This window comes from Prenolepis imparis, unplaced genomic scaffold, assembly GCF_030444845.1.
Source record: "Prenolepis imparis isolate NDT839.2.m4 unplaced genomic scaffold, iyPreImpa1.0 SCAF_5, whole genome shotgun sequence".
Lineage (NCBI taxonomy): Eukaryota > Metazoa > Arthropoda > Insecta > Hymenoptera > Formicidae > Prenolepis > Prenolepis imparis.
Window position 1 is genome coordinate 12,535,501 of NW_028141163.1, and position 12,944 is coordinate 12,548,444.

At 24.3% G+C, this 12,944-nt stretch overlaps 4 protein-coding genes across 4 annotated transcripts in view; 1 reads left to right on the forward strand and 3 right to left on the reverse strand.

The window, feature by feature from the left end:
• Positions 1–12,944, forward strand: part of LOC145936696 (uncharacterized) — a 121,396-nt gene that overhangs the window by 42,205 nt on the left and 66,247 nt on the right. The window lies entirely within an intron of this gene.
• The window catches only part of Alpha-man-ia (alpha-Mannosidase class I a), a 466,863-nt gene that overhangs the window by 34,354 nt on the left and 419,565 nt on the right, over positions 1–12,944 (reverse strand). The gene's annotated exons all lie outside the window — the stretch shown is intronic.
• LOC145936693 (uncharacterized) lies at positions 1,074–4,878 on the reverse strand. The gene is made up of 7 exons (XM_083039144.1): positions 4,767–4,878; positions 3,053–3,314; positions 2,872–2,985; positions 2,393–2,483; positions 2,162–2,310; positions 1,965–2,097; positions 1,074–1,896 (listed from the first exon to the last, which is right to left on the reverse strand). Exons 1-7 carry the CDS (start codon positions 4,870–4,872, stop codon positions 1,843–1,845), a joined length of 909 nt encoding a protein of 302 aa, XP_082895270.1. The 5' UTR covers positions 4,873–4,878; the 3' UTR covers positions 1,074–1,842.
• On the reverse strand, positions 6,688–11,622 carry LOC145935979 (uncharacterized). Its single transcript, XM_083037825.1, has 9 exons — positions 11,281–11,622; positions 10,811–10,930; positions 10,622–10,739; positions 9,377–9,638; positions 8,889–9,005; positions 7,357–7,447; positions 7,084–7,226; positions 6,817–6,949; positions 6,688–6,735 (listed from the first exon to the last, which is right to left on the reverse strand). The coding sequence occupies exons 1-9, from the start codon at positions 11,416–11,418 to the stop codon at positions 6,688–6,690; spliced, it is 1,170 nt and encodes a 389-aa protein (XP_082893951.1). The 5' UTR covers positions 11,419–11,622.

The window sequence follows — 12,944 nt, forward strand, 5'->3', positions numbered from 1 at the left end:
GTATATGTATATAAATAATGTTCTAAAATTAAGTGGACACAACGAATGCAAATTAGAGCAAGATAGATACCTGAGATGTTATACATGTTATGTGTAAAAGTAATATAAATACAAAATAAATCTGATTGATGCTAGAATTACGATATGGCCAGAGTCCAATCGATGCTAAAAAGATATAATTGAGTCTATAGTATTTTTTCTCGTGGAACTCCATCGTATAAAGAGTCGAAGCGTTACTGACAAGAGTATCGGTATAGTCTATAGTTTCCCCTCTCTCTTACTCTCCGTTTCCGTTTCTATAATTATTTCTTTTAGTATTTTATTTTCAATTTTTCTATAATTGCAACATTTTGTCGTCGTCCGGATAATAAAGATAAAAGTTTTATTTCGCATTTGGAATTTAAAAACGAAGAGCTTAAATTCGCATTAAAGGAAGATTATATCACCCAAAATAATTTAAAATAAAGAGAAAAATGTTTTCTTAAGAAATATATCCCTCGAAAGAGCGACCTATACCTCTACTCTATTATGCAAATGGACAATAACTATTGCATTGTAATTTACATTTACATGATACATATGTATTAAGGTTTCTTCGTTGCTCCCTTCTTCCCAACGCACGCGCAATAGAAAACAGGACATTACATATCTCGGCAAATGTATTTCTTCCATGTGCGGTGAAACACACACAATGTGTTATATTTGTGATTCATATATATTTTATATTTCTAAAATTTTGGATAATAGAACAAAAGTGATCAAACTGACTGCAGGAGTACTCAAATCATAATAATAAGTGATTATTTATTAATAATTTATTAATAATTAGCATTTTTTTAAAAGTATCTTTCTACATATTTAATCAAATTATTTTAATTAAACTGATATAAATATATAAAATTATTATAATTATAATATTTTAATTCTACTGATCTACATATTATCAATATTAAAAAAAGATAAAGAAAAATAATATAATACTTTAACAAATACTGAAATGATAAAATGGATTATTAATTATATCAAATTCAGAAAATACTTTTATCTTTGATATTAATAATATAAAATTATTAATAACATTTTAATTATTGTAAAATGTAAACAATTAACAAAGTACTAAAATAATTCCTTACTTACAGTTTCGGATGTAATGTTTAGAACTTCGAACTTTTAAGCTGCCTAAATCCACGCGAAAAAAATGCAGGATGTAGTCGATTAGGATAAAAAAAATTGCATGATACATTCTGAGGCGAGAGTAATATATTATTTGTTACTATTACTCTGTTAAAAAAAATAGACGTTAAAACTTAAATTCATAGTTACATAGTATGTTTTAATAATATCGGATTTTTATCTCTCTAATGATATGTTATAATGTAATGCAGTGCAAAATAGTGTGTTTCTTTTGGAGAGAAAGAGAGATAGAGAGAGTGTTTATTTACGCGTCAAACAACGGGCAATATATCGCATCATTAATTATTCTCAATGGGACTCACTAATTGCGCTCAGTTAGGAAGCTCGAATCATAATAGTAAACACGTGAATGATAAATAGCATGTAAAATATTTTTAATATACGTGAATAGAATATTTTTAATATACGTGAATAGAATAACGTGAATAGACTTCGTATCATTATTGTAAATAAGAATTTGAAAACGTATACAATATTATATGCTAAAGAACATATGCGTGTGTGTGTATATAGTACATATAAACGCTAAAACATATTTTTGAGAATAGGTTTTTATTTGACAATTCCACTTTTTCTCATCTCGAATTTTATGCTAAAACGTTACAGTACACTTGACAATATTTTAATATACATTCTAAACTAAATAGCTTATTTTTGTATTGAACAAAGAACAGTAAAATAAGAGAGTGATGCACTCGCGAGCTAGAATAAATAATTCATTTTCATCCTTGGTAAAAATTAAAATTGTATAATTTACAGATAATCATTACCGTTGTGAAACCTTCTAATGATGGGCTGTATAAGCCACCAACATCTATATGATAACTTCTTATGGCTTTTTGCATAATAAATAAAATCTGTTTTTGCGTTCGCAAAGGCACATTGTACCACTGTATGTTGCAGCTTTAATCATTTCAAAGAAATATTATACATATAATTACAACATTGCATTATTTGCGTTACCTACATCTTTTTGTAGACATCAACGTCGTGATCTATAAATTTCTGTCCGGCGTAATTAGTCATGAACATATAGACGAAATGACAAACAACAAATATAATAGATCTCATTAAATCACTCCATGCGTTCGTCGACTGTACTATTTGAAAAAACAGCTAAAAAATAGTTGATCAAAAAATCAATTTATGTCGCTCAAGATTTATTTTTATTTTTCGACGAAAATAATTATTTACTCACCAGAAATATATTCACGCTTGTTGAAGTCACTCCAAGTAAAATTAAAGCCAAATAGGGAATCGCAAAAGTTGATTTAAAAGTCTCAGAAAATCTTTAAAAAATCGAAATTTTTTTTATATTTGTTTTGTATAATACTTGTTTATACATCTATCTTTGTAATAAACTAATTTATAGAAAGTCAATACATATCATTTATATATAGAATTAAAAGTCATCATCTATACAGAATTGAAAAAAAAAATAACTTTTTCGTTGAGCATAATTAATAAATAATTTAAAATTATAAAACAAAAAATAATGAAAATTAGCTGAATAAAACTATATATTAAAATTATTTCTACACACTTTTAGTATAATTTAATTATGTATTTTTAAAATAAAATGCAAAAACAATACGCAAATATATACTCGTATAAAACAATACTTTAAAAAAAATCAGATATATATATTACAATATACACGATATTTACAATACTGACTTAATTGCTCTCCTATGACCATTTACAGCAGCCACTAAATTGTTATGAAAAATACAATACTTCTTCATGGATACATTTGATTTATTTTCATCGATTATATGCTCCATGCGATAACTATAGAAACAAAATGTAAGAAACGCGTCAAGTTGCGCTATTGAAAAAATATATGCCATATGTGTACCTAGCTATTTTAAACATTCCAAACGCGTGTATGGCAAGTGATAAACAGAATGATTCGGTAGAGAGAATTATTAACCCAGCAAGTAGTAATCCTATACATAAATGAAATTGAATTATGTGATAATATTTTTCCTGATTGACAAAATATTCGACTTGGAATAATAACTCGAATCGCCGAGATTTGTTTCGAGGCATTACGATGTCGAGAAAACTTGGTATATACTGAATGCAAATAACCATGCTCAAACACACGTAAATCAATGCTGGAATCATTGAAGAATAAAAATTAAATATTAAGAAAATAAAATATATGATATTGCTATTAATATTATGATGATTCTATTATTATCAAATTGGTAAAATTCTTAACAGAGTAACCCACATAATATTTCAATAACGTACTCTTGAAGATTAATTAGGTAAAAAAATCTTAATACCGAGATCACAATTCGTGATCAATCATAATTTTTAAGTTATAAGCATTATCGGCCAATAGAGTAGAATTTATACCCACGATTTGTATGTATATACAACACGCACCTGTCAGCTGTTATTGATTTTAACAGGTCAGCTGATATTGATTTTCACTGCTGGCTGTGTCTGTGTTTTTTTTTAGATAAGTATTACATTTACACTACATTAAACAGCTAATAATAATAAACTAATTACTAATAGCAAATGTTAATTGTTAAATTATTTAATGCTTTTTATGAATTAATAAAAATTTTAAATGGTCGAATAATTATTCTAAAATTATTTAAAAAATTATTTAATTTAATGTTAAATCTAAACTAATAAAATAAAATATATTTTTGTTACATTAAAGTGATTCACAAATATAAACTAGATTTTTGGCACATAAAAATTTATTAATTAAAGTGTCGCATATATTTGAATTATCTACATATGTAATAAAAAAATAGAAATTAAGATATTACTTACTATACTTTTTTCTTTTTATAATTTTAATAAATTAGTGAAAATAAATCAAACAATATGTGATTTTTTCGCGGGAATTATGTTTTTTTTTATTAAAATTATAAAATTCTTAATATATTAAAATAGTTCCTCTTCTCGGGAAAATAAAAAAAATTATATAATAATGAAAAAAACATTATAGAATATGCTTTTTTGATCAAAACAAAGATTAGATTAAAACAAAGACCAATTTTATTCTTCGAATAAATATTGGATTTAGCAATTTTTGTTAAAATAATCAACTATTCAAATTTTTATTTAAAAAATCATTAAATAATTTACGTGTAAAAAATAATTTTTGTTAACATTTGCTATTAGTAATCAGTTTGTAATTATGAATTGACTAATACAATACACATACATAATATAATATGTTTACTAAGATGCAATCAGCTGAATAATGAAAATCAATATTACCTAAGCTGTGAAAATCAATAACAACTGATAGACACGTGTAAGTACGATTGTGGACTTGAGCATGCTAATTATGTGGGATTGACCCCTACTGTAATCATTTATAATTAAAAAATTATTGTGATCTCGATATATATATATATATTTTTTATTAGAGTTTTCGATTCTAATTAATCTTTAAATAATGCTGCATATTACAATATTGTAGGTACAGTAATAATACGATACCTGTATAAACAAAAATATTGTTATATAAATGCAACTAACTGCATAAGAGATCCTATATTTATTAATTGCTATATAATATCAAAATAATTATTTACTTGCTAAAGATATAGTGGATAACTTTGCTGCTTTTGCATATCGATGAATTATCTCCAGCTCATTATTATCTTTCATGGCATTCCAGTCATTTTGAATTTGTTGCATTAATTTCCTTGCCTATATCATTGATAATAAATGAGAAAATATAGTTTAATAATAGCCATTATCTCATGTAACATAGAAAAGTTAAGAAAACAAATATAAAATATAATTATAGCTTTGCATTATGACATTTATAGAATAATAATTCAGTATAATTGTTAATATTATTTTTGTACTTACATCCTCAGTGACGAAATAAAAAGTGACATATTTTACAGTAAATAACATGAATGGTAAGGCGGACGATAAAACTCTTAAAATGATATTCATATCATATCTTGCCATGATCAATTTTGTTAACTAAAAATATTTTTATTTATATATATTGTATATCGTACATTGAAAATACGGTTTAACAAAATGGTTAAATAAAAGAATTTTTATGGATATAAAAGTTCTTCATAAATTTATAGTTTGTAACAATTAAAAATAAATTTGAGATTCACAAAAATAAATACACAATTTACGAGATGTTGATCTACAGAGACATGATTGTCATACCTGAGGAATTGTTACTGATATCAGAATAAATGACGATATAATGCCTTGAGTTTTCCGTAACATAATATAACAATGTGGCCACAGGCCAATAACTGATAAAAGAATTCGATTAAGTTTATAATAATGATCAGCGCTGAAGTCCATTTCATACTGTACTAGAAATATCTCTTTTTCTTCTAAGTTTACGCAGTACTTTGACCATTCTACATATTTCATTACAAATTCTATACATATAATTTTTTTTTAGTTTTTATATTGCAAGAAAATGTTTCACCAGAAGAAACTAATATAATAAGCATTATTCCCAAATTGTTTATATAATCATCTGACGAAGAAAGAGAACTCAAACTCAATTTTTTATCGTTTGGTTGCTATTACCGATAAAAAGCAAATTACTAAAATGTTCTGTAAGCGCTCAACTATTGGTGTTCTTCTCAGGGGATATAATATCATAAATATTCTTTTTATCTGTGTCTTGTGTCGGCGCAAGCGTAGTTCGCCTATGAAGTTAATCTACATGGACGAGGGTTCATTCTTGTGCGAACAGTCAGTGGGAACAGTGCGTTTTACAATGTGCTATTCCTTCTAAATGGCATTAAAGAATGCATTATAATACTTTATTTAACTATTTCATGTTATCAAATCTTGTTAAAGCGATAAGAAATAAAAAAAAATATTAAAGTCATAACGATAAAATATTACTAATATTAGTAAAATATTATTAATATTTTATCGTTTAATATCGTTTAATTAATATAGATCACATATCTTTAAATAATCAATAAATTTATAAGCAACATCTTAATAATAAACTTTTTTTATAGATATATATCTAATCAAAATAACATTTTAATTTAAAAATAGTTTATTATATATATTACTCATTAAAAAGAGGGAGGGGAAAGGGGGAGAGATGTATATAAGTGTAGTGTATACAATACAAAACAATGACAAATATAAGTATATAAGTATAATATATATTGCAATGATACCGAAATAATTTATTAGTTAAAATAACAATAATAATTTTTTTAAAATTTAAATTTCAATTAAAACTTAGATTTAAGTTTAAATAAGTTCGTCAATTTATCGATTTTATTGATAAGTATACATTTATTAAGTATATATTATTTTTAAGTATATATTATTAAGTATATATAATTTTATTATAATTATATGATAGTTATTGCAAATATATATTGTAGGTATCTATATTTTCTCTCTATAATTATTGAAGATATTAATATCTATATTATATATCTTTGAAATAATAACAAAAAAAAAGAAATGCCTTTAATATAGTTCTGAATATTGTAATTATACGGAAGAAAGAACTAAGAAATAAGAAATCGTCATACTGAAAGCCTAAAATAGAATTATTTTTTTATAGTAGCTAATCGATTAATGTGAATTGATATATTCCATTAATTTGACAAGATTTCTTACTGTGGCTAAACCTTCAAAACAAGGACTAAACATACCACCGGCATCAACTTTGTAACATTTTGTAGTCTTCTGTATCAAGAAGAATATTAATTTTTGTGTTTTTAACGGGGCACTATACCATTTCATATTGCATCTATACAATTGTAAGAAAATTCTAAATATTATATAATTGCAACAATATTAATAAATATTAATAATATGAATCACAATTTAAAAACCAAAATATTATAAAAAAAATTAATACGAATAATTGTACTATATACTTACATGGTTCTATAGACAAGCGTATCATTATCTATAAATTTCTGTCCAGCATAATTAGCTAGAGTTAAACTCATAATATATATGATTATAAAAAATATAGCTTTAATCACATACAATATTTTTTTTGACATTATTACTCGAGATAACTGCAAACAATAGCGCGTCAATTTTTTGAAAGAATTAATTGTTTTGAATATTATTTTTGAACATTTTTTTGATAAATTAATAAAGAACATTATTAAATAATAGTTTATCTTTAAATGCTGCATTACTCACGTTCAATAAATTGACACTTGTCGAACACACCATTGTCACAAAAAGAATTAGGTACATTGGTCCAAAACTTGTTTTCAATAATTCTGAATATCTTATAAAACAAAATATACGTATATTTTATTAAATTATCACATCCTCAATTGTATAAAGTATAAATAATAATTATTTTTTAAATGTTAAATTTTTAAATTTAAAATATATTTAACTTCAAATACAGTTATGCAAAATCATATTTAAATTGCATGAAATGAATGTTGTGTGTAAATTAAATGTAAATTAGTGTAGATTAAATTGATATACATATATATATATATATATATATATATATATACACACTAGTGGATCCTGACCTCATTAATGGAGGGGGGGTTGCAAAATTATTTTATTTAATATTTTTAGTTTCATGATTAGCTTTTATTCCAGGATCAACGACGTCGATAGCTCTTTAATGTTTGTTTTTCTTTATTTATATTTTTTAAACAAATTCAGCAAAACTGTTTCTTTTAATTTGCAAGGGGGTTAACCCCCCCAGGATCCGCCAGTGTATATATTATATATATATACATATATTATATAGATATAAAGAATTTCGCCTAATTATTTTCGTGCAACGAAATTATCTCATCATTTCGTCCTATGTCTGACTTAATCTACACTTAACTCCTTGAAGGCGTAATGAGTATAATTTCCAGTGTATCTTATACTTAAATATATATATATATATATATATATATATATATAAAAATATAAGATACACTGTAAATTATACTCATTACGCATTCAAGGAGTTAAGTATAGATTAAGTCAGACATAGGACGAAATGATGAGATAATTTCATGCACGAAAATAATTAGGCGAAATTCTTTATATCTATATAATATATACAATAGGTATGTATAAGATACACTATAAATTATACTCATTACGCATTCAAGGAGTTAGGTATAGATTAAGTCAGATATAGGACGAAATGATGAGATAATTTCGTTGCACGAAAATAATTAGGTAAAATTCTTTATATATCTATATAATATATACAATATGTATTATAAGATACACTGATGTAAATTATACTCATTACGCATTCAAGGAGTTAAGTATAGATTAAGTCAGACATAGGACGAAATAATTAGAGATAATTTCATATATATTATATATATATAATATTATATAGATATAAAGAATTTCACCTAATTATTTTCGTGCAATGAAATTATCTAATTATTTCGTCCTATGTCTGACTTAATCTATACTTAACTCCTTGAATGCGTAATGAGTGTATCTTATACTTATATATATACACTAGCGGATCCTGACGTCGATTTCTTCGAGCTCTATAATGTTTGTTTTTCTTTATTTATATTTTTTAAACAAATTCAGCAAAACTGTTTCTTTTAATTTGCAAGGGGGGATATGTATATTATATACACAAATAATACTAAATAAACTATATATACATATAAATGACAAAAACAACTTTAAATTTTCGTCTATTTGCGTAAAGCAATTTTAATTTAAATAAATGTACTAACTCAATTGCTCTTCTATGGAAATCCACTGCATCAATTATTCTGTGACGAGATATAATATATTGCTTAGTTGTACATATTTGCGATTCAGTTTGGCTTAATATATGTTTCATACGATAACTGAAAAAATTCAGATGTCATATATTAATACATATAAATATATCATAAATTTAATACATAAGATTCATAATCATTGATAATGCTCTAAAGAGCTGCATTATCTTATTAAATATTGATGGCATATTAGATAAATGTCTCAATAATAGAAATAATAATTACATAAAATTCTAATAAATAGGATTAATTTAAGGTAATAAATCGGGCGTTCTATGGATGAATATTAATTATATAATCACAATAAAATTTATTATATAGTTTGAAAAAAAGAGAAAATAGTTAATTTTAAAAATGCAACTATTAAATCTCTAATAGCAATATGAATAAATTAAAAAAATAAAAATACCTTTAATAAGAAAAATAATTGCACTTACTTAGCAACTTTAAATAGTCCGAAGGCATGTAATGCGTTTACAAATGAAAATGTTTCGGTCGCTATTGCACTTGTTACAAAACAACTAAATCCAATTCCTGTGCATATTGTGAAGACAAGAAAGTATTTCTGCTGATCAATAAAATATTCCACCGGAAATATAAGTTCACGTGGACGAGATTCGTTCAAAGGTATTATAATATCGAGTAAGATCGAAATATGTTGCATAACAATGTAGATGATAGTTGCAATACATGTAAATACTAGAATGTGATTAAAATAAATCATCAATATTCGATTAAATAATAATTGCTTTTTTATAAATAAATGCTGTAATTATATTAATTATAATGACAAATACTGCAGTTATTGAATATAAAATATAATTAGTGAAAATTTTTAATGGGGGGGAGGGATTTAATAAAATTTATAATAATAAAATCTATATTTTCAATTCTATATACAGTTTTTCTCTTAGAAATAAGACAATTGTTCTTTATAAAAATATAAGATATTTTTCATTGCGTATCCAAGTTTAATTACTTATTTTATGTTTATGTTATGTTTATGATTGTTTTTAAATTAAATCAAAATTGATTTAAAATTAACTTTAATAACATGAGAAATTATTTGTAACAAAAAGTTTTAATTTTTAATATTGAATATTTTTTTTATACAAATCTCAAATTAAAAATAAAAGAATCAAACTAAAACAAAAAATAAGATTTTATTATCTCTCTTTTCCATTTCAAATACTTAATTATCGAATATTTAAAAGTTTTCATCTTTGAACAGTTATAATTTTAAAATTACTGATTACCTAAGATCTAACACATGCACGCACATACCCCAAAAAAATTTTAATGTCAGATTAAAAATTCATATAAATCTATATAAAATATGATTAAAATAGATTTAATAAGTCTGTAATCCTATACATATAAATATATACAATACTATACAATATATACTATAAATATATACAATATTATATATTGTAATAAATAAGAGTTATAAAAATATTATAAGTTTTCGTAATATATCTTCGGCGGTTATAGTAATTTAATGTATTCTTATTTAAATTTAATTTTCTTCCGAATATATGTCCAAAATTGTAAAGAACAATTGTCTGACTTTTTAGATTTCGAGTTACATACAATAATTTAGTAATAATTATCATAAACAATTTTAATTTAGAATCGGATAACTATATATACTTGTAAGTATATGTATATTTGACATTTACTTGTTAGAAATTTCGTAAATAATTTTCCGATTATCGCTTGTTTACGTATTATCTCGATTTCCCGATTGTCTCTCAAAGCGTTCCAGTTACTCTGAAGACGTTCCTGGAACTCTTTCATCTATTCTAGTAAATACGATAAATATTATTATTATATGACAGTTTATTACAAAAATCGTTCTGTGAACTTACATTTTCTATAATAACATAAACTGTAACATATTTCATAGATATTACTATAAAAATCATATTGAAGGGAAGTATTTGTATAAGAAGATCCAAATTGTATTCCGAGACAAATAATTTTATCAACTGAAAAAATTACGGCAGTAATAATATCCAAACAATATTTAACATTAGAACATATAACAATAAAGAATGGTATCATTTTAATGTAAAAAGCTAAAAAGAAATTTGCAAGTTATATTATAAGTACTATATACCTACTATATATATATATATAATAATAAATGTATATGTATACATATACATACATACATACATACATACATATATATATGTATATATATATATATATATATATATATATATATAAATATAAGTACTGTACAGTGGAAGTATAATACTATATAGAGCACACATTCGCGTTGTAGAATTATATGTATTATAAATATACACATAGATTAGCGTAATGCAGATACCTGAGTACTAATAAATGAAACCATTATCAATAATGTTAGTATGAAACGAAATTGTTTGATTTTGAAATCATCATATGGCCAAAGACCGATCGACGATAAAAGAACGCGATTCAGTGCATAAAACTGTTCCAACTCCATTTTAAAACGTTTCAAATATCACTGAACATGCAGGTATAGTCTATAGAAACTTTTTTCCCTTTATACTGCAGTTTCGATAATTATTTTTTTCTTTTGTTCAACTCTTCTTTTTGTCTGACTTGAAATATTTACATTAATATAAATAAATGGGAGGGATAAGATAATAAGAAGCTGCGCAATTTATTTCTCTGAAGACAATCTATATAAGCATCTATAGGTATCTACTTATAGAGAGGTACACGCCTACTTTATTAAGAATAATTATATAAAATAAATAAAAATTGCTACAATTTTATGCCATAAATTATGCCTTTCATATCAATATTTTCTTCTTTTTTTTCGCGCAAGTGCAATGAGGAACAAAACAGAGTGTTATTCTAGAGAAGCTCACTTTACGCGGATAGTTCAATGACGCAACATAATGCTTCCATGAAATATTTTGTGTGTAAAGTTCAAACTAAAAATTGTATTATAGTGTTATCACCTAAATTTTTATGTATCGATATTTATTGAAAATCGAAAATATTAAGATATTCAATTCTGCAAGACAAAAGTTCTTAAATCAGATTGCGATCTCGTTGAGTTGTGAGATCCAGAAAGATTGTGACATACAAAACGGTAGTATTTCTATGCGCGCGCATTTGTGTGCGTATATTTTATTTCTTTATTGAAAACACATGTACCTATTAAATATATGTCTTTAAATAATCTTTTATTAATGCTTCTCTTCTCATCGTAGTTTATAAAAAAGCTCTCTCTCTCTCTCTCTCTCTCTCTCTCTCTCTCTCTCTCTCTCTCTCTCTCTCTCTCTCTCTCTCTCTCTCTTATATTCTGTACATGTGTACATTTTATAATCTTCGGTATCAAAAAAAGATATCAATTGTTACGTCTGCAATACAACATAATACTATACTATGTTTATACGAAAATTAGAAAAATATCAATAAGTAAGCAATAGTATCGTTTATCAGTAAACATGAGTAATTATTTGATGATTACATATATCGCAAAATCGTTATAAAATTCATAAAAAATTTATAAAATATATTTAATATAATAATAATAATAATTTTATTTTACTCAGTTAAAATAAATTTCGCAATATAAATAGACTGTTTCAATAGTTATTGTTTGTTTCATGGTCATAGCAAACAGAATGTAAGTAGAGCATATTTGTAATATTGTAATATTTAAAAAATGAAAAAATAAAAGATATTTGTTTATAATAATTTGATATAAAACCAGTTATAAGTCAATAGCACTATACTTTATAGGAAATTACACTGAGAGAATTTTCTCTTAAAATTTATCCTGAAAATCATGATAATCGTGGGACAATATGGTATGGAAAGAATTTTATGAGAATTTCTCTGATTAATATTTATCACAATAAAAATAATATCTATCACAATAAAAGAGGTTTGATTAATTTTACTAAACTGCATAGTAAAATTAATCATATTTTATATTTTATACATATTTTATATTTTATTGTAATAGATATTATTTTTATTGTGATAAATATT

Bases quoted from the DNA above. Each gene is read 5' to 3' on its own strand.
- LOC145936693 (XM_083039144.1), bottom strand. From the start codon at position 4,872: ATGCAACAAATTCAAAATGACTGGAATGCCATGAAAGATAATAATGAG. The intron at 2,986-3,052 runs GTACACATATGG...TTGTTTCTATAG, and splicing joins GGAATGTTTAAAATAGCTAG to TTATCGCATGGAGCATATAA. The intron at 2,311-2,392 runs GTGAGTAAATAA...ACTATTTTTTAG, and splicing joins CAAGCGTGAATATATTTCTG to CTGTTTTTTCAAATAGTACA.
- LOC145935979 (XM_083037825.1), bottom strand. From the start codon at position 11,418: ATGGAGTTGGAACAGTTTTATGCACTGAATCGCGTTCTTTTATCGTCG. The intron at 9,639-10,621 runs GTAAATGTCAAA...ATCACATTCTAG, and splicing joins ATTTACGAAATTTCTAACAA to TATTTACATGTATTGCAACT. The intron at 7,227-7,356 runs GTGAGTAATGCA...TATTGTTTGCAG, and splicing joins CAAGTGTCAATTTATTGAAC to TTATCTCGAGTAATAATGTC.